The following is a 21,854-nucleotide window of genomic DNA, read 5'->3' on the forward strand; positions in this document are numbered from 1 at the left end:
ACGGATGCTGAAACTAACAGGTGGCAGATTTAGAAACAAAAAATGGGGTAACAACCTCATCGTAAAATATCTTCCCCTAAGAAACACACCGATTACTTGGGGCACCTGGGTGGCTCAGTTGGTTAAGCGTCCGACTTCGGCTCAGGTCATGATCTGACAGTTCGAGATTTTGAGCCCCCTGTCAGGCTCTGTCCTGACAGCTCAGAGCCTGGAGCCTGCTTGGGATTCCGTGTCTCCCTCTCTCTCTCTGCCCCTTCCCCCACTCACGCTCTGTCTCTCTCAAAAATAAATAAACATTAAAAAAAATAAAAAGAAACACACTGATTACAAAGGGAGATACAGTAACTTTAGGGAGATCTTGGAAACACCAGATGACTTAATAGTCATGGTTAACCACCCTGGTAATGAAACAAATCAACATCATGTGTCTCCAGACGATATGCTGAGGAGGACACAACATCTGGGGTACTCCCTCTGGAAATACTTACCCTGAACCTCACAATGAGGAATAGCCTAGGCAAACACAAACGAAGGAACATTTTACAAAATAATTGGCTTGTGCTTTTCCAAAATGTCTACACTGTCAAAGACAAAGACAGGGAAACTGTTCCAAGTTCAAAGAGATCAGAGAGACCTGGCATTAACTGCAGCATATGTTTCTGGGCTGGCTTTTGGTTTATAAAAGACATTATTGGGATAATTCCTAAAATCTGGCCTATAAATCAGTAGCATTGTATCAATATTCATTTCCCAATCTTAATAACTACCCTGAGGTTACACATAAGAGGGTGCCCTTGACTTTAGGAAATACACCATGAGGTACCTAGGAATAGAGAGAGGGGAATCGACTCTGTAACTTACTCTCAAATGGCCTAGGAAATACACCAACATGTACCGATAAAGAGAAAGAATGATAGAAACAGTTGTAGTAAAATACTGGTAATTAGGGAAATCGAGGTAACAGCCAGATGAACGCTCTGTGGCATTTCAGGGGCAACTCTGCTGGTAATTATGAATTGATTGCAAAATTAAAAAGTTTTAAAAAGGACACGTGCAGCAAATACGGCAAACGGTTAGCTATTTGATCTCGGAGGTTGGCCCATGGGCATCGTCATGTCCAGTACTTTTCTCTACACAGAAAATACTCCTAATGTAAAATATAAAAATTTACATTAAAAGAAAATCTGTATCAACAGAAAGCAAAACAAAGAACGCTGGAGTGGAGGTGAGCTCGAGTCTGGCACCTCAGCCCTGCCGGGTGACCTTGGGTAGGCCCCCCCTGTCATCTGAGCCTGTCCCCTCCCATCTCCCTCCTGGAGTGGCACGGGAGTGCCACACTGGTAAGAAGTGAAAATCCTGCAGCTTTTCCAGCAACCCGTGCATGGGTGAGCTGTACCTCCCTCTCCTGCGGCCTGCAACTCTGCAAGGACACAACCAGGAAAAAAACCTACCGGCTCCCCGCAGGCCGCCCCCGAGTTCCTTAACACACTGAAGAAACCTCAGGTTTTGCATATGTGTCTCCACTGACTCATTTGCCACCTGGCTGATGGGGAGAGTTTCAGGTTGGAGCCTTCCGATGTTATCATCGTTAATCACAGACACGACAACGTCTGTACGATCAGGAGGGCCTGAGAGAGCTGCCAAACCTTTATTTATGTAATTTACCGAGCGACCCAACTGCTGGCAGGACACTGGGGGCAATCTTGAGAACTTCAAGCATCTCTTTTCCCTGTCTTTTCAACCAAGCGATTCGTCCAAGTACCTGGCAAACGTCGGCCAGGCGGCGTCCAAATCGTAGCCCCTGGATGCCAGGTCAAACTGAACCTCAGTCAGCTCGTAGAGCTGGCCCACGATGTCGGAGCTCAGCTTCGGTTTCAGAAAGGGGCTCCGTGCATAATACCAGTCACTGCAGGGAAGCACAGATAGGGGCTGATCACAAGAGCAATAAAGGGTAAGGAAAGACTGAACCTGATACGGCTCTGCCTTAACAAATTCTAACTCCGGTGACTAATGAGTTAAATTCAGACAGACAGGCAGACACACACACACACACACACCCCAATTTGATTTTCTTTCAAATGAGCTTGCTCTTCAAGGAAATTGCTGGAATGAACTAGATGCATATTCACTTACTGTTTACATCCTATCTATTTTCCCAAAAAGGATATGAGAAAACTTAAATCTCAATTATTTGCCCGGAAAGGGACAGCTGTTGGGGAAAGTACTCTTCTTTTTTGAAATGTAACCTCATCTTCTATTCCTTCTAGAGAAATCAACAACAGAACAGTGAGCTCACGGCTAAATTCTGTCCAGACGCCAATGTTAAAGCCAAGAAACAAAATATCCTCACTTGGAGGTGCTGGTTGTTTCGCTTCACGTGGAGCAAGAAGAATTTAAAAAAGGCCACACTGTGGGGCGCCTGGGTGGCTCAGTCGGTTAAGCATCTGACTTCGGCTCGGGTCATGATCTCACAGCTTGTGAGTTCGAGCCCCACCTTGGGCTCTGTGCTGACAGCTCGGAGCCTGGAGCCTGCTTCGAATTCTGTGTCTCCCTCTCCCTCTGCCCCTCCCCTGCTCACATTTTATCTGTCTGTCTGTCTCTCTCTCTCTCTCAATAATAAGTAAACATTAAAAAAATTTTTTTTTTTTTTTTTTTTTTATTTAAAAAGGCCACACTGAGGGCCGCCTGGGTGGCTTAGCAGGCTAAGCGGTCGAGTCTTGATGTTGGCTCAGGTCATGATCTTGCGGTCTGTGAGTTCGAGCCCCGCGTCGGGCTGTGCGCTGACGGTGCGGAGCCTGCTTGGGATTCTGTCTTTCCTTCTCTCCGCCTCTCCCCTGCTTGTGCTCTCAATCTATCCCTCTCAAAAATTAACACACACTAAAAAGTTTAAAGTAAATAAATAAAAAGGCCACGCTGATGAGTGCAAAGACGCCTGTGAAATGGGACACATTAGAAGCCAAGCTGCTTGTGACAGTTCTCACCAAACACCTGGAACAAAATAATCTTCAAACCAAACGTGAGAAGATTCTTAACGCACCTGAATTCACAAGGCCCGTCACATGCATGAGACATACATCTTTATGCAAATCAATCTTAAAGACGACAAATGAAACACAGTATTTTCCCCCAATCTTTTTTTTTTTAATCCACAAGTGATTTCTTTGATTGAGTGGAAGAACCCTCCCTAGGGAGGGGGGGGCTGGAAAAGGCTGCTGGGAAATCGGCAGGTTCTGCTGATAAGTGCCGGACCTGTAGCTCCTCTTTCCACACGCCGGTGACACGCTCAGTCCCCTCCCTCCCTCCCCCGCGGTCCAGGCTTCAGCACCAGCGCCACAAAGACCGACCCCCTGGACAACCCGGGCTCTCGACCTGGCCACCTACTTCAACGTCCAGAGAGCCTAGACACAGCCAGCAGGTGTCGACTCGGGGTCTCGGGCGAGGCCCCGGGCTCGGTGGGGTTAAAAATCCCATAGCTGATTCTGCCGAGAGGCCAAGGCTGCGGCCCGGTGGTTCAGAGTGGCCAGCGGGGCCCGTCCATTCATCAGGGTCAGGCCCCAGGACACGCCAGCCATGGGGGCAAACGCCCCGGCCTTACGAGCTCAGAGATCCGCATCCGAGCTCCTGCGTCAGGACTCAGCATCTGTGGGGCCCAGAGAAAGGCCCTCGGCCTCTCGGGGCTTCAGGTCCTCACCTGGGACCAGGCGGTGCCGCTGTCGGGCAGGTGGGAGAGGACCGCGTGGGTGGGAGGGCCGGGGGGCCACCCCGGCAGGCGTGTCTGCCGTGGGCTCACTGTCCCGAACGAGGGGACCTCAGCTCGCGGCGTGAAGCCCAGCACGGCCGTGCGTTTACCTGGTCACTTTGGTGTTCATGAAGCACTGCTGTAAGGTATCTGCCAACCGCTGGTGCACCAGGGAGTAGCGAACGAACGCCCTTCCTCTTCCCAGAGATGTCCGGAGCTGGAAACGAGGAGAGCACGTGGCCATGAGGAGCCGGGAGCCTGACCTCCAGTCGCCCGGAGGATGAGGCCTGAAGCAGCCAGGCCCCTTGGCGTCCTTCAGGGGAGAAGGACCCGCAGACTCCGGGGAACACGGCAAGGAAGACGCGTTCGCGGGAGGCTCTGGGACATCGCTTTCAGGACGCACGTGTCATTCTCCCGCCCCGGCTCCACCCGGAGCTCTGGGTTTGGCGTCAGATGGGACACCGTGGGAGCTCACTGGGGACACTTAGGAGAAAATGTGGCAGGTAGAGGAGGGGCCCCTCACACCAATATGAAGCGAGCTCGAGGAAGGGGCCATCTCGGTTTGCCTCATGTCCGGCTTAGTTTTGAGGTGCAGGGGAAGAGGCCAGGAGGCCGGCTGGAGCCCCCGTAGGAGGGGAAGAGAGAGGAGGGGAAAGGCAGGGGTGCGTAGGGGGGACTTATAAGAAGTTCGGATGGATGTGTGATGGCCCACTCGGTGTTCTCGCGAAACCATCAGTAAAATCGGGACGTGTCGATGCCATCCCGGTCGGATTTAAGATGGGCCAGCTCTGCACTTGGTCAGAAGGTACCCAGGGGGGTAAGAGAGAGCTGGGCTCTCTCGAGGCAGCCCGGTCACACTGGGGTAACAAAGAAAAGCATCGCGTGTGGCTCCGTTTCAGGAAGTCTGAAATGGACAGCACGGAAGGGTCCAGCTGCGGGCCCGCCTTGAAAACCTCACCCCACGGTGCCCGAACGTGGCTTCTCGAGAGGTTTCTGGAAGCTTATTGGGAGGGAGGTGGGTGTGCCGGCCAGAGACTCTGCTGTGAGGCGGGCAAAGCAGGGCTCTGCCAGTTGTGGGCACAGGCGGCCGGTTTGCATAACGGGATTCATTCCCGATGTTTCGCCCCCAGCAGCTCCACGTGAGCGGGAAGGAATTCAGGGCCCCCTCAAGCTGCCATGTGTACCCTGCCCTGTCAGGCTCGGGGGTCTGAGCGGGGTAAGTAGAGACCCCATAGCCTCCTCACCCCGTCAGAGGTGAGAAATGTTTAGCCTGGTGGCGGGGGACAGGGGCAGCCCCGTTCCAAGCAAAAGACGGTCCTGACACCCCACGCCATCAGGACGCCAATCGTGGCATGGGCTTGAGACAGGAAATCTGTGGTACAGCCTCAAGTACGGCCTTTTCGAATCGATGAGGTAAACATTCCAGTACGCAGCACCCCTGCAGCTCAGAGCTGGGGGTTTTTGGATTGCTGACTCAAGAAAACGATACCACAATATGAAGTAGCCTTAAAAAAATAAAATGGTGTGAAGCGTCAAGAACAGGAGAGGCTGTGAGCCTCTTATTTTAAGAGACAGAGAGAGAGAGAGAGAGAGAGAGAGAGAGAGAGAGAACGCGCTAGCGGGGGAGGAGCAGAGAGAGAGGGAAGACACAGAATCCGAAGCAGGCTCCAGGCTCCGAGCTGTCAGCACAGAGCCCGATGGGGGCCTCGAACCCACGAACCGTGAGATCATGACCTGAGCCGAAGTCGGACGCTTCACCGACTGAGCCACCCAGGCGCCCCCCAAATTGATTATATATGTTACATATATGTGGAGTGATTTATTTAAAGAGGTATCTTGCAACATCCTTTGTACTGCGAGTGAAAACAGTGCACAGCTTTTTTTATTTTTTAGTGTTCTGAGGTCATGGGTTCATTTTCCTTACCTAACGCCTTAAATGCTTAGCACCTAGTCCAAACTTCGCTGCACTGTTTCGAGAAGCTCTACCACAGCCGGAGAGGGCAGGAAGTCCGCAAGGGACTCCAGAGCAGATTCGGTTTCCTGCCAGGCCACTGTGCTGACAGCCCAACGGCGCGCTGCACCCCGGAAGGGAGCCTGTCCATCTCGGGGAAAGACGCGTAGGCCAGGTTGAGCTTATTCGGAACCCCTGGAGGTGGCTGATTACAGCCTTGGACGAGTTTAGCCTAAAGGGCTGATTCCCACCCCGAGGGGGCCTGAGGTGGGCCCAGCTATGCTCCTTACCCATTAACTTTTACCTTCTGGCTTGTCGGCTTTGGGCAACACTCCATCGGTACGGTTACCCCGAGCACCCGGCAGCCCTGTGGCCTGGTGCCATTCCCGGGAATCCCCACCAAGGGTGCCTGCGGGGAGCCCGGTCTACACAGCCTCCAGGAAACCGACAATGTCCGTGCAAGCAGGGAACGCTTTTTTGCTTGAGAAGTCAGCTTCCCTGGCCTTGGATCATCTAAAGGTCTGTGTGCTATGCAAGAGGCAGATTTCAGCATTTTGTAACCCTGGGCCGTGAGGACTAAGCTAAACTTATTTGCAGACTTCAGCTGTCTGAAGCCGTAAAGTCAAAGGCCTCCGGTGCTCTGAGGAGTGGAAGACCGGACAGCGACACCGAGAACTTCTTCCACACTTTCGGAGAGAAGGCAATGAGACCCTCTCTGGGTGGGTGACGCATTAAAATGCTCAAGACCGTGGCGCTGCATGGACGTTATGGAAATCCAAGGAACAGACGCCTGACAGCCAAGGTCTTTCCTCCTTTACTCAGATGTCAGAGGGTGGAAAATGCTCGACCCTCAGTGTCAACGTATCTAACGCTGTCATTCTCTGTAAGAAGAAACCCCTTGGGCTCCAGCTGCCAGGCGGCGGGAAGAGATCTCGGAGCACCCTCTGAGGGCTACCTCAGAGCCCCCGGGAGGGCCACCAGGGGGCACAGCTGCCGGCTTTACCGGGACTTGAACTGTACTAAGGAGGCACTGAAAAGGAAGCTGAAAGGTAGAAACCCTTTAGGCCTCCCGCCCCACATCTAGGGGTTTAGTTGCTCCTGAATCTGCAAAATTCTTCACTCCCAGAGGGACTAGGCTGAAGACAGAGAGAGAGGGAGAGACAGGGGAGAGAGGGGGACGGAGAGAGAGAGGGGGGAAGAGAGAGTGAGGAATAGAGAAAGGGAGGAGAGAGGGAGGGGGGAGAGAGGGGGAAAGAGAGAGGGGAGAGAAAGAGAGGGGGCAGGGAGGGAGGAAGGGGAGGGAGGGGGAAAAAGGGGGAGAGAGAGAAGAGGGGGAGAGAGAGAAGAGAGAGAGGGGGAGGGAGAGAGGGGGGAGAGGGAGGGAGAGAGAGAAGAGAGAGAGAGAGGGAGAATGCGCTGTTCCAGAGTTCTCTAACACAGCAAAGCCCTGGCTTTCTGCTCTCCAGGGGTTCAGAACAGAACGCAGGAAGCTACTTAGCATAACCAGCATTTTAAGAAACGTCTCCTGAGGTCTCACATCACTCTCTTCATTACAAAAACAAGTTTCCTGGGCAAATTATAGGGAAAGCTCCTAGTAAACTCTGAGAATTTTATCTAAGGAACTAATGTTTTTTAAAAGGCGGAGGCGTCCCGTGCTGCGTGCAACCCCTCCTCCCTCATGGTCCCGCCAACAGCCTCCAAGCAGGCAGACCACTTGAGGTCTAGGGAACAGGGTCAGGACCGAGCCACCCCCGGGTAAGCGCTCGCTTGGGTGGCTTCCCGGAGCCCGCACTGGGCACCAATTTCCTTACTTCTTTACCAGCCGTCCACCCCCCACCCCCACGTCCTCACGGGGCCGTCTGCTGCGGGGGTCCAGGTGAGAGATGCTTCAGGCGGGGGGAGAGAGAGATGTGGGACCCTCAGCCACGCGCTTACCTCCGGAATCGACTTGACGAATCGGATCCCATCATTGGCTCCTTTCACCTTGGCCAGGCAGGCACAGAAGTAATCCCAGTAGTCCTTCCTGTTGCCCAGAAGGGTGGCCTTCTCCTTCTGATCGAACTGCGTAGAGGAAGGGACAGAGAGAGGAGGGCCACGCCCGCTGCTGTTCATCCCACCATTTGAACGATAAAGAACAGCAAAACCTTCTTAGTTACCCGGTGCTGGGCAAGGCCCTTCATTGGCAAAGGAGGGTGTTTTAATCCCCAATTTACGGATGAGGAAACAGAGGCTAGGAGAGGTTAGGTGGCCGGCTCAAGTTCACACAACTGGTGAGATTTAGGAATAACAGCCCCCCCGCAAAAAAAAAGGTAACCCCTCTGTGCACCTTGTGGGGAGGAAGACCACCGAAGGGGATTTAGTAACACAGGATGAAGAAATACAAGTGGAAAGTCTTCAGGGCAACAACACATGAGGGTCAACTTGGTCTCAACGCAGGGAAATGGGTTGGTGACATCTCATGCCAGTTACTCAAGTTCCAACACTGTTTTAATATGCGTGCAGTTAAGTTCAAATTAATGCTGGCTCTGAGTCATTTCAAATCCAAAACTAAAACCTAACTGAAAACAAAGAAGGTCCGTAAATCATTTCCCAACGTGAACCAGAACCAGTTGAAAAGGCAGGCAAAAGGTAAAATCTTCTAGCATGCTGGGGCCTCTCTCCCCAGGCCCCAGCAGGCTCTCATCCCTTACACAGGCTCTGGTGGGATGTGACGTTGCAAACTTAGGGTGTTCGGAGTGATAAAGGTGCTTCTTTCTATAACATAGCATTTTGTAGTAGTTTTTCTGGTTATGGAAGTAAGACAGATAAATCGTTAGAAAATCTGGATAAAACTAAAAAAAAGAAAAAGAAAAACTATAGTGCCCAATGCCCTGTCCCTCGGAGAACTTCCGTTAACATTTTGGTCCACTTCCTTCCTGCCTCCTGTGATTGCCTGTGGTTTTCCACATCTGCAGAGTTCTCTAGATCTGTGTGGTTGTGTGTTTTTTTTTTCTTTTAATGTTTTGTTTATTTTTGAGAGAGAGAGACAGAGCATGGGGTGGGGGAGGGGCAGAGAGAGGGGGAGACACAGAATCTGAAGCAGGCTCCAGGCTCCAAGCTGTCAGCACAGAGCCTGACGCAGGGCTTGAACTCACAACTTCTGACATCTTAACCTGGGCCAAAGTTGGACGCTTAACCAACTGAGCCACCCAGGCGCCCCTGTAGATCTGCGTTTCTTGAACCAAGCGGACAGAAGCATCACACTGTGAGCAAGTTCAAACAAAACTTCCCGGGTTGACCTCAGAGATCCCGATTCAGCAGGTCAGGGCGGGAACTGAGAATACATTTCTAACCTGCCCCCAGGTGATGCTGCTGCTGCTGCTGGTCTGTGGGCCACACTTTGAGCAACAAGGATCTAAAACGGGGGCTTCTGGATCATCTTCAGTGTGGAGAACGTGTGACTGGGTGTGCATGCAATGCACGTCTGCCTGGGGACAGATTCCACAGCTTTTAACTAGACTCTCAAAGGGGTCTGTGACTGTCCCAAAGTGAAGATCCCTGCTATCCAGTGACCTCATGACCTGCCTTAAGATGACCTAAATCTCTAAAGAATGTTCTTGATTCCTACAATCATCCTAAGGGGCAACATTCTGACTTTTCAGAGGCTTGCACTTGGGAGGCTCAAGCTCTCGCCGGGGACTGCACGAACTTTCAGTCCAACCAGCAGGGCTTGATGGCTCCACAGAGCTGTCTGACCCACATCCTGAAGGCTGATGAGTCACGCAAGAGAGAAACAGAACAGAGCAGAAATCAACATGGTACAGGAGTCACTTACTTGAAGGAGATACTCGAGTTTATAAGAAAACTTGTGTAAGCTGGTGCTGTCATCCGTGATGGGCTCCCCTGCTTCCTTAAATTCTTTGCTTAGCTCTGTCACGGCATCTTTAAGACAACAAACAGGAACGTGTAACTGACCTCAGAGGGAGAAACAGAATTACCCCCAGGACGCGCGAGAAGCAAGTGGTCGATGATGGCAGAGCCCCTTGGAAACAAAAAGCGATATGAAACGCTCGATGGATGTAATGCCGGGCCTGAAGGCGTCCAGGTGGCCTGAGAGCCCCCAGGTAGGTATTCTAGAACAGCTCCCTGATGGGGCACACTTCTCGGCCATCCCCGTAGGCCTCTACCACGTAGGCCCGTAATATGCATGCAACACACGTTTGCTATGTGCACGGGTCACTCAGCAGGCCCCTGCCGGTGACTTCCAGAAAGCTTTGCCCTTCATTCCGGCCACGTTCCTTGTCATTCTTCCCCATAACCCTACTGCTCAGTACAGGGTAAGTCCCGGCTTCAAGAAGCCCCAGAATGTGCAAATAAGAGAACAATCCCAAGAACGACAACGACACCTGCTTCTGGGAGCTGAGGGCCCCTCAGGGGCCAGGCCTTTGCACGGCCTTCTCACTGAATACGGCACTGAGGGGCAGGGTTGTTTTGTTTTGACAAATCTAACACGCGACTGGTCTTAAAATGATCCCAATTTCCAAACTGTTAAAATGTGAAAAACCAAAAACAAAAACAAAAAAACTTAAGAATGATGAAGGTTGATGGGGCGCCTGGGTGGTTCCATCGGTGAAGCGTCTGACTCTTGATTTCGGCTCTGGTCATGATCTCACGGTCTGTGAGATTGAGCCTCACGTCGGGCTCTGTGCTGACAGCATGGAGCCTGCTCGGGATTCCCTTTCTCTCTCACTCTCTGTCCCTCCCCACTCCTGTTCTTTCCCTTTCTCTCTCTCTCTCTCTCTCTCTGTCAAAATAAACAAACATTTAAAAAAAAAAAAAAAAAGGCCGATGAAGGCTGATATCATCATCCCTGTTGGCGGATAAGGAGCCCCTGGGGAAGTCAGAGCACTCGCCAAAGATGAAGGGCGGTGAACAGCAGAGCTGGAATGAGAACCCTGGTCTTCTCAAGGGCTTTCTGACTCCGGGGCTCGCCTCTCCACTTCTGAGAGAACTGACCTCCCTGTGCACAAAGAAAGGAAAACCACCTTGACTCTCATTTACGGCCTCTGCTGTGGGACAGAGAGACTGTGAGAAGCTGTGTTTGGTGTAGACACTGGGCAAAGCGCCCCCAGCTAGATGGCTGGGGCCCGCTGGACAAAACGACCTTCCCCTGCGACCTTCCTTCTTCGTAAGGAACAGGAGCTCCCAGGCACCACGGCTGGAAAGCAGGCCGGCCCGGCACTGAAGCTGAGCCCGAGCCGCTAAAATGCAATTGCTACCGACCCCTCAGGCAGAGGTCAGCAAAGGGCAAAGACAGGCTCTTGGGACTAATTGTCACAAGTGACTGCCGTCCAGTGGCACCCTCTACAAGTGTTGGCCGCGGCTGGCTTTGAGAGCCGGGGGAGGGCCGGGGACCAGGGAAGGCACAAGCCTTTCCCCCTTCCACCACTCAGCCTGGGTTAACTCTCACAACCTGATCTGGGAACTCCTGAAATTTTGAAAGAAGGAGGCTTGGGCATGAAATACAAAGTTTGCCGCTCTAATCTCTGATAATCCAAATGCATTACTTAGGGATAATCTTAGTTTTATGTGAATTATACATCTGTGTCTGCCAACAATCTTGAGAAGTGGGTGTTACCGTCGAGCTGACCTCGCGCACGAAGAAAGCAATGGGACCTCGGAAAGGTGACGGGACTCATCCCACATCTTCCAGGGTTAAAAGGCAGAGCCAGGAGCTGACCCCAAAGCCCTCGTCAGTGCTGTCCCCAGGAGGACGAGTGGGCTGCCCTGTGCAGGCACGAAGGCTGTGCACTGCCCAAGGACCCCTCGCCTGGGGACGTTCCACTCCCATGCTAGAGGCTGAAGATCTGTCGTGTGCCGATGAAGACAGTTACAACAGATGCAAGGGAAGGGTCTTGAGAAAGTGGTGTTTCCAAGTGCTCAGCGGGCGGGTCAGATGGCCTTGGGATGCCAGAGATGACCAGAACAGTCGGGACAAGGGTGGGAAAGGGTACGTGAACAAGTGCCAATGTCTGGCCCCCTCCCTGGACCAGAGGCTCTAGCAGGGGTCCTCTCTTCCCTCCCAATAAAGACCCCTGGGTCCCAAAGTCATGCTGGAGAACCAGAGACTGACACGCAGAAAAGGTGGCCTTCTTTGTGGAGAAACTTCTCAAGGCCAGTGGTGAACTCAGATTTGCAGGGCCTGCCATTTCGCTTTCTCTGCGTGTGTGTGTGTGTATGTGTGTGTGTTTAGGCTGAAGGAGAAAAACCATCTACCGTTTTAGCTGGAAGTAGGCTGGTGTGGTTAAGAGTGTAGACTCTGACACCTGGTGTGTATGCAAACCCAGGCTCTGCCCAACTGGATGTGTGACCTTAGGCAAGTCACTTAACCTCCCTGTGCCCCTCTCTGCATCTGTAGGACAGGGATAATGGTTCCTACGTCGCAGACCAAATGTGAGGACATAACGGGCTACTAACATAAGGCCTGGCACGTGTGGAATGCCATGTGATTCTCAGCTTATTCGAGGCCCGAAGTGCTACACCAATGGGAGGCAAGCCTGACCGACTTTTCTCTCACTGACCTTTGACCGGCAGGGTGAGAAGCGTGCCGCGGCCGCCACTAGCCCAGCGGCCCTGGGCGTGACAGACCGCGGCTGCTCATCACTGTGCTCGCAGGTGGGAACCTGACTCAGGACGGCGTCGCCGTAATCTCTGTGACATGTTAGAAGCGGTCAGCTTCAGACCGTCTGTAGCAACCGCGTGGGAGCTCCGAAGACCCGTACGGACCAGCCCCGGTGAGCTCAGGCGGGCGGGAAGCTTGCCCAACTCCTGACCCTCGGCACGTCACCTAAAAGGGTGAGCTCGGTCCCTAGACTCTGCAGCCGGGAGAGAAAGCGGTCGGCTCCTCCCCCGAGCCTGCCTCACTCCGCGTGCACCGTCCCCGGCCCTTCTCCAGGGACACGGGAGCTGCGAGTCTCATCCCTGCGCTGAGCTCAGGGGCGTCCGGGAGGCGGCGGGCCCAGAACTGCAGTGCGTCACAGGAGACAGGCCGTCCGCCCGCCAGGACTGGGTAGGACGACAAAACAAGAGAGACGGGTGTCTGGCCATCCTGCTGAGGCAGGGAGAACTCGGCCTCCCCAAATGGGCCAACTCCACCGTGGCCCGGAGGGCTCAGATTCCGCCAGACCGAACAGGGGGCTTGTAGCACTCACGCCCACACGAACTGAAAGCAGACCCAGGCCCAGGAAAGGGTATTGGCTTGGGGCGCCTGGGTGGCTCGGTCGGTTGAGCGACCAACGTCGGCTCAGGTCACGATCTCACGGTTTGTGGGTTCGAGCCCCGCATCGGGCTCTGTGCTGACAGCTCGGAGCCTGGAGCCGGCTTCCGATTCTGTGTCTCCTTTTCTCTCCGCCCCTCCCCCGCTCATGCTCTGTCTCTGTCTCAGAAATAAACAAACATTAAAAAAAAAAAAATTTTTTTTTAAAAAAAAAAGAAGAAGAAAGAAAACGGTATTGGATTTTGTTGACAAACTGGCTTCCCAGGGCCCTGAGAGGAGGCCCGGGCCAGCCGCCCCTGCCTGACACAGGGCGGACACCCAAGCCCCAAACATCTCCACGCGACGTGTCCCGAGGGCTCCAGTTACTCCCCGTGTGACGAGGATGAGAGGGCGGCAGGAGCACAGCCCAGCTCCCCCACAGCCAAGCCTGGCGTGTCCCCTCCCCAACGGTACCTTGCAAATCTCGGATGATTCTCTGCAGCTGGCTCTCTGCGACGGGGGAGGCCATGGCCACTGGCTGCGGGCCGCCTCTCTCGGCTGTGCGCCTCCCGCCTGGGTCCGCTCAGCAGAGGTCAGACTCCATGGTGACACCTGGAGAGGGAGAGGGAGGCCGTGGAGGGCTCAGTGACAGACACAACACGAAGACAGGATGAGAGGGGCATGCCCCGGGGCCCAAAGTCGCCCCATCTGGGTGTCTTCCCTCAGCGGAAAGGGCTTGACCTTTCTGTGTGGGCCTTGCCCGGTGGGCATTCCCTGGCTGGCTTCTGACACGCTTCTTTTCAGACACAATGACCTGGGTTGGGGCTTAAAAGGCGATAGGTTCAACCAAACAGCATGACTCACTGAGCGTCTCTCCTCTTCTCCCCTCTTAGGCGTGACTGCCTCACCCTCCTTCGACCTTGAGAAATGCCTCCCGGGGGCTCCCATCACTCAGGGGAGGCCAGACCCAGCCCAACCCACATTCAGATGGCCTGCTAAGCTGATGGTGCCGGCCACCACCAGACCCCCGTCTCCCCCACGCCCGGCCCCCTGTCCTCCCCAGGCTGGCTTCCTCTGACCAACAGTTAGTAACGTCTGGCCGGTGGCGGTAGAGGCGAGAGGCTGAGGACCCCTGGGGCTTCGGGAGCAAAGAAAGCCAGGCTTGCCTTGTGGGGGAAGCAGCTCGCTCGTGGAGGCTCAGCAGCTCCAGCTGCCCAGAACCCAGCTCGGCCTGGCTGTGTAGACGCCGCCTGGCCTGCATCGGGGGCCCGGGCAACCCTCGGTCCAGTCAAGGGACACGGTTCTATTTTAAGCTTGGTTACAGTCCTCTTGCAGCTGGTGAGTCCTGAGTTACCAGCCCTGCTCGGGCAGCTGCTAAAGTGATTTAAGGACACGGTAGTGGCTGAAGACCAGCAGAGGTGAGGACACACGAGTGGCACTGGAGACAAGTGTGGGTATGCATGGGGATGCTCCAGTGTCCCTTCTACAGAAGGAACGTCAGAAATAGACGTCTCTAGGGGCACCTGAGTGGCTCAGTCAGTTAAGCATCCGACTTCGGCTCAGGTCATGATCTCGAGGTTTGTGAGTCTGAGTCCCGCGTCGGGCTCTGTGCTGACGGCTCAGAGCCTGGAGCCTGCTTCAGATTCCGTGTCTCCCTCTCTCTCTGCTCCTCCCCAGCTTGCTCACACATGCACGCGCCCACTCTCTCTCTCTCTCTCAAAAATAAATAAACATTAAAAAACAATTTAAAAAAAAGAATTGAGCATCTCCAATTCGTAGACATCCAACACCAGGTTGTGTCATGCTTGTTGGCAAAAGCAGGTGGTGAGACTAGAGGAAGCCAGAGCAGCCACCACTGAGTGAGGGCCTACTGTGTGCTATGCGCTGGGTCCTGACAGGGGCTTTACACGCGTGATCATTTTCATCCCACAACCGCCTTAGTGGGGTAGAGAACACCAGTTGGAGAAGCCACATAAAACTCGCCTAAGGCCGTGGGCCAATAAGGAGCGAATCGTGGTCTGGGCCCTGGTCAGTCGGATTCAAACCCTGTGGATCTATAGCTCGGCATCGTCCCTACTACAAATGGCCAACCCCTTCCGCTGGCTTCTAGGAACCACCCTGAACTCCAGCGTCTCCCAAATAATGTGTCGCCACCCTGAGTGTTTCTCACACGTGCTGGCCCTCCCTTTCCCACAGCCCTATTCCCCTTCCCGCTCCAAGAGTCCAGGCAATATGACTCTGGAATAGAAACAGTCCCAGGTTTCAAGTTCCTCCAAATATTTACATAAGCATTCCAGCGTGAGCCTGAAGCAAGAAGGGCCTGTCACAGGGCGGATATGCCTTGGCCTATTTTTAACTAACAAGCTGGCACAGCTGGGACTCAGTGCAAACAAGGCCCAAAGAGGGCTTCTCTGGCCTCGGAGGAATGAGACAGGCACACATCAAAACCACACTCCCAGCGATTCCTGACATGGAGCCCAAGAGAGGCGGGGGTCCACAGAGAGCCCTCCAAAGCCCCTTAAGAGGTATTAGATACCCCCTGCCCGCCACAGACACTAAACCGAGGGTGGGACTGGGTTTCGAGAAGGCAGCCTGCCCATCCCTAGGCGGCTCTCCGGGCCACCTGCTGAGCACAGAGCCTGAGCAGGGGCCAGCCAGGGCCCTGTGGAGAGCCAGAACCCAGGCTTAGCCGGGCTTCTGCAGGGGGTCCGATGCCTCGGTGGGCACGCTGCCCCTCCCGGAGAGGTAGAGAGAGTCCAGGGTCCGCACTGTCAATGCACAGCTGCCCCGACACCATGCTGTGTCAAGTTCCTTCCACGCGCAGGCTGGGGACACGGACGCACGCGAGGCACGGTCTAGCCCTGGAGGAGCTCGGCTGTGCACCAAGCAGACAGACAGAAAAATATCCCGCTATCTGGACACGGCAGAAGAGCTCCATGCAGAGATAGGAATAAAAAGCGACGGGTACTCAGCGATGAAAGGGTTGGGCCATGGACACGTACAACAGATGCTTCCTGCTGAGCGAAAACAGCCAGACGGAAAAGGCTACGTCCTTTATGATTCCATTTGCATGATATTCTCGCAAAGGCAAAACGTGGGGGAGAGGTCACAGCGGTGGCTGCCAGGGCCTGGGTGGGAGGGGGTGGCGGTGAAGGGGGGGCATGACTACAAGAGTTGGCAGAAATTGGGGGGGGGGGCGGCAGTTCTGTTCCGTGTCTTGCCCGTGGTGGTGGTTACATGACCGTACGTATCTGACAAACATACATTTGTCAAAACTCACAGACTACAGATTGTATCTCAACAAAAAAGGCCGCACTGTGACGAATTTAGGAAGATGCCGTGGGGCCTCAGGAAGGGAAAATTAATTCCACTTGGGGGAGGGAGAGGGTGAGAGGCGGGGGCAACCGAGGTGTGCCAGGCCTGAAAAATGAGGATGAGGTCTTTTGAAGAGACCCAAGGAGGAAAGGGCACCGGGATGGGGGGGGGGGGATGGGGGACAGCGAGCATGGAGGCTGCTTCTCTCCCGAAATTCCTCTCATTTGGCTGTTGTCAATGGACAGCCTTGTCGTTCCTGGGAGAAAGACGCTCAGAGGAAAATGACAGACACCCAAGTCCTCAAAGGCCCTGGGCCTGTGTCACGCTTCAGACCAGGCCGAGACCCGACTCGTGGAAGAGGGCAGATTCTGAGTTAGGCTCCATAATTTGCTAGAACAGCCGTCAAGATTTGGAAAAACATTAAGATGACTGGTTTATCTTCAAAGATACAATCTGGGAACAGCCAGGCAGAAGAGACGAGAGGCGCAGAGTTGGGGGGGGGGGTGGTGGGCTGGTTCGAGGTTTGCGAAGCTTCTACGCCCTCAGGGCTCCCCACCCAGCAGCACCTCGCAGGACAGGCTCCGGCCGGTGGACACCCGGACCCTGGGAACCAGCCGTCTCTGAGGCCTGCCATCATGAGCCTCGACAGACAGAAACGTGCTCCTTCGAGACGTGCGGGGACTCTGGGGAGACGGCCCTGTGTCCACACGGCCGGGCGAGGCCGCCTCCGCCTGACCCTCGGAGCGCGCTCAGCTGATGCCAAGTTCCCGGGTCACGGGGTGAGCTGTGCCCAGCTGCTGATTACACAAGCTGCTTTTCCGGAAAGCCTGAGTCACCACCCAGGTAATGTGCCCCAAGAGAACCGGCTGCTGGACCTGCAGGTCGCAGTGGGCTTCCCCACCGCGGATGGGGGTCCTGCCTCACAGGGGTTTCTTTTGTTTTTCTTAACGTTTATTTACTTTTGAGACAGAGAGAGACACCGTATCAGCGGGGCAGGGGCAGAGAGAGAGGGACACACAGAATCCGAAGCAGACTCCAGGCTCTGAGCTGTCAGCACAGAGCCCGACGCGGGGCTCGAACCCACGGACCATGCAATCACCACCTGAGCTGAAGTCAGACGTTCAACCGACTGAGCCCCCCAGGTGCCCCCACCTCACAGGGTTTCAGGCAGTTAATCAGAGCTTCCTTGGAAGATCATGGTTCCTATAGGAATGCTCTTTTCCTGAACTTTGGGGTGACGGCTCTTAGCAGTCTGCCCTCCCTCTTCCCTGGTCTGAGGTCATTATTAACCACCGGAAGACACAGAATGCGGCACTCTCTCCACACCACGGTCATGTGGCTTTTTTTCCACACCAATAACCAGTTCTGACACCGACTGGGGGTTCTCCAGTTCGGTTCAGTTCTGACTCTAATGACCTGGAGTCAGTGCAGACCCCACAGGTCAAAGGCTCTGTCCACAAGACGGCCCTGGCTGTCAGACGCTGGTCCCAAGTCCCAGGCTGCTACCCGTACTTCTGACCAACCGGCTCTGAATTGGGGATTCCCACGATCCCCTCCTTAGGTTCCATAATTTGCTAGAACAGCTCTCAAGATTTGGAAAAACATTAAGATGTCTGGTTTATCTTCAAAGATACAATCTGGGAACAGCCAGGCGGAAGAGACGAGAGGTGCAGAGTTGGTGGGGGGGGCTGGTTCGAGGTTTGCGAAGCTTCTATGCCCTCAGGGCTCCCCACCCAGCAGCACCTCGCAGGACCCCCTCACTTCGGGGTTTAATGGCGGCCTCATTCCGCAGACTTGGGTGATTAACTCCTTCTTCAGCCCACTCCCCTGAAGTCTGGGGTGGGGCTGAAAGTTCCAACCCTCTAATCACATGGTTGCCTCTTCAGGCAACCAGCCCCCACCCTGAAGCCATCCCAGGGGCTGAGGAGGGTCACCCTATTAGCATAAACTCAGGCGTGGCTGAAAAGAGGCACACATAACAAAAGACACTCCCACCGCTCAGGAAATTCCTAGGGTTCCAGAAGCTGTGTGCCTGGAACCTGGGACAACCACTGACTATCTGTTTCTTGTGGTATCACAGAGATGGCCTGAAGCAGCAGGATCCTGACAGGCCATCAGCCAGCCGCTCTCCTAACTCAGGAGACACGGAGAGCTTCAGTCTGCACTGCCTCGGCCTTGGCCTCGGCCGCTTCAGCACCAGGGGAACGACTCCAGGACTCCCACACCTCGCGAGGGCCCCAAAGAGCGTATCCCATGCCTCCATGAACCCAGGGCCCTTGCTGCATGGCTTGTAAAAACCTCCCTCGCTTGTCTCTGGCAAGCTCTTTCAAATGCCAGAGAAATTCATTTTATAAAATTTGGGGGAACATTGAAATCTCGTGCCAACAGCTCAAAATTATGTTTGCGCTTATCCAGCATGTCTGCAAGCATCCAATATTCTGGTAAAGTGGAAAAGGGACTACGTGCACCCGGGACTATTGCCTGAGTTCCTAGTCATGGCTTAGGTATTATATTAGAGGTAAAACTCTTCCCCGGCCTCCAAACTCCTCCTATGTCTGCCCAGATGCCGTAACAATAGAGACAGAAGTCTAGTCCCAGATTAAGAAAGAAAGGCACCAAACGGCTCACGTAAACTTATTTACGCTGTGGTGCAAATGACTAATACTCTTAACGTTGCCCAGAAACTGGCTCTGGCAGGAGCAATTACAGCAAACCGACTAGTCACATTAGGAAAGAAGGATCCGAGGGGGAGCAGGCTTGGGGCGTGGAAGACAACCCTGCCTGGTCTTCAGAACGTTCTGTGCTTGCTCCTCACCCGCTAGCTGAGAAGGGACCCAGATAGGGCCCCCCACTCCCAGATGAGGTGGAGCATGTCAGTTGTGAATTCCACCCTGACCAGGAAAGCACGTTGGCAAGGACGGTTCAGATGGGCCGAAAGCAGAAAGCCTTTCTGGAAAAGTCCATCGCCTCGGTCTGGTTGAACACAGCCACTAGCATCTATGTAGTTGCCACCCCTGGAAAGGGGGGCACTTGGCTGGTACCTGGGGCTCCAAAGGCCCGGCGGTCCTGCTGGCTCCACACAAAAGGGTCGTGGAGCAGTCTGCCCTCAGCAGAGCTTCGAGAGGGTGCCGTCACAGCACTCGTGAACAAAGCCTCACGAGGCGGCCCAACCCCTCAGACCTAATTAAAGTGTTGATCAACTGCAGGCCTGGGTCACCTTCCCCAAACACTCCTTCTCGCTTGCACTCTTCTTTCTTAAAGGGAAGGGGGACTTGAGAGTTGCCCATCACTGTTTGAACTTTCTCTTGGCCCTCGCGCTGCCACCAACGACAACCATCCTGGGTTTCTTGGTCATGCCTCCGGGACACACACAAAACTGCCCCCCCCCCCCCGTTCCCGTCCACTGGCCCAGGAAGGCAGGACGGAGAGACCCGTGGGTGTGAGGTGTTGCCTCTGGGCCTGGGGAAACCGAACCATCTCTTTCAGGAAGGTGGAAGGCAGGCCGCTCTGGCAGGAGCCGCACCCCCATACCTGGGGCGGCAGGGCGGAGGCCTTGTCACCGGAGAGCCCAGAGGAAATGCCCGGGAGGCGGTGACCGCGCGTGGGAAGCTCTGGGCAGCCTCTGGAACAGCTGCACGAACATGAGACACCACCTGGGGCATCTGTGTATTCCTGCCCCCGAACAGCACTAACCCCGCGCACAGGGAGAACATCACAGAGCTCCAAGATCCTATGCTCAGGGCGGGGACAATCCTGACCAGAGTATCAAGGGGGCGAGCACAGCCAATGACGAATCATGAACGGAATCTCTGCCAGAATATGCTGTGGCCAAAAAACACAGCCTTGAAGAAGCCAACTGTCACCCGTACGTGTTAACAAACCGCCTGCCGGGCCGTTTGTTGGGCACCACTGGTAAGAGGCGGGCCTGACCCAGGAGCGGGGGCCGCAGCCGTGAACAAGGCCAGTGGGCACTGGCCTTCCAGGAACCCCCGTCCAGAGGGGCAAAGCTCCTCCTAAGCTTATAGACCAAAAAGAGGTCACTGGAGGCCTGAGAAGTTCTTCGATGAACAGAACACGTGAGACCCCGGGTTCTACGCTGCTCGGGATCCTAAGCCACCACTGCCTTTCTTCCACGTTTGTGGCCATTCGCCCGTACGGTCATTTCTCGTTTTATCTGTTTTCTCCATGAGTCCATAAGCTCCACTGCTACTCACCATCTCCCCAGCACAGAGTGCAGTCCTGACCCCTAGAGAGCCCTCAATACCTTACTTGGGGAATGAATGAACCAGTTAGACAAAATCGGACCCGCAGTCTCTTACTCCGCAGATCTAACTAAACTTTAGGCGTAGAAAGGCACCAACATGTAAATGATGAGAATTATCCTTCCATGGCGGGAAAATGTGGGCAAAATTTCCAAACATTCGATTTCTCTGATTTCTCAAGTTTCCTTTACTGGACATAAATTACTTTTGTAATTTGTAATTATAGACATTATACCATCATTACTGTGGAAATATTACAGCATTACTATCCCAAGAAGAAAGAGAATAACGTAATTTAGGGACTGGCTGGATAAAGCGTGCCCCACAGCTCTGGCCTGAGGCAGCCTTATCCAGAAGCCTCCTTCACTCTATCTGGTCAAGGATAGCCACGGCCGTTACAGCCACCTCCCCGACTCACCCAGCCCACGCAAGGCCCTCTCCTCTCTGCATCCCCGGGACTTTGATCTGGAACCGTCAACCAGAACACTCCCAGGGTAGAGGGGATGGGTCTGAGCACAGCTGTGTTTGGATGAAAAGTGGAACATCCCGGGTGCACTCGGGGGTGGGGCTATGCTGGCAGACAGGAAGGGCAAGCAAGACCCAGGATGGCTCTGAGGCTGGGGCTTGGCGCTGGGCAAGAAAACCATCTTCTCTTTTACCAACTGTAGCAGAGGCTTGCCAATTTGAACCTTATTCAGATTTTGGAATCGGACTAGTCAATGTGAAATTTCCATTCCCTAACGTGCAACGGATTATGCGATAAAGATCATTCCCCAGTTGGTGATACTGTGCTATGTTTAGCTCACCAAACTCTTTTCAGGCAATTTTAGCAAATCTGTCTGTCCTGGGGAAGTTATTTGACCTTTTCCTACCTTGTGTGTGGCGTTTGTGGTTTTTTACTTTTTCCTGTTTTTTTTGTTTGTTTGTTTGTTTGGGCTTTTTTTTCCCCCGTGTGCAGTGTGGGGAGGTTATCCTTTACCTTCCTCAAGGAGGAGGTAGGGGAGGAGAAGAGCAGACGTTCCCAGTGGCTAACTTTGGTTGAGGCTCTCGAGTGCCCCCTCCCTGCTCTTGACCAAGGCTGCAGATGGCTCTGGAAGAAGCCCAAGGGGCTGCAGGTTCAGCTTGAGGAAATTCCTTCTGGCTCCTTGTGAAACCACCACGTCTGGTTCAGCTGTCCAGCCCACCCCGGTCCTCCTACGGGGATTCTCCTCCTGGCCTATCCCCCTGCAGACCAACAGCTTGCTTGGGTTGCTTTTTCAGCTCAGGTTTTTCTTCTGGATCCCACAGGCTCGGTTTTCTGCCCCAGGTCAAGGATGCAGTACCCCAGGCTCCTGAGGTGGTTAGCCAGACCTG

The 21,854-nt window shown here is 54.1% G+C and overlaps 1 protein-coding gene across 1 annotated transcript in view; it reads right to left on the reverse strand.

Moving 5' to 3' along the window:
- FYCO1 (FYVE and coiled-coil domain autophagy adaptor 1) overlaps nucleotides 1-21,854 on the reverse strand; it is a 74,290-nt gene that overhangs the window by 49,709 nt on the left and 2,727 nt on the right. Inside the window, 5 exon segments of the mRNA XM_030305843.1 lie at nucleotides 1,763-1,906; nucleotides 3,850-3,956; nucleotides 7,626-7,751; nucleotides 9,505-9,611; nucleotides 13,399-13,536. Of these exon segments, the coding sequence (XP_030161703.1) occupies nucleotides 1,763-1,906; nucleotides 3,850-3,956; nucleotides 7,626-7,751; nucleotides 9,505-9,611; nucleotides 13,399-13,453 (539 nt within the window). The 5' untranslated portion in view covers nucleotides 13,454-13,536.

The sequence above is a fragment of the Lynx canadensis genome, chromosome A2 (assembly GCF_007474595.2).
Source record: "Lynx canadensis isolate LIC74 chromosome A2, mLynCan4.pri.v2, whole genome shotgun sequence".
Lineage (NCBI taxonomy): Eukaryota > Metazoa > Chordata > Mammalia > Carnivora > Felidae > Lynx > Lynx canadensis.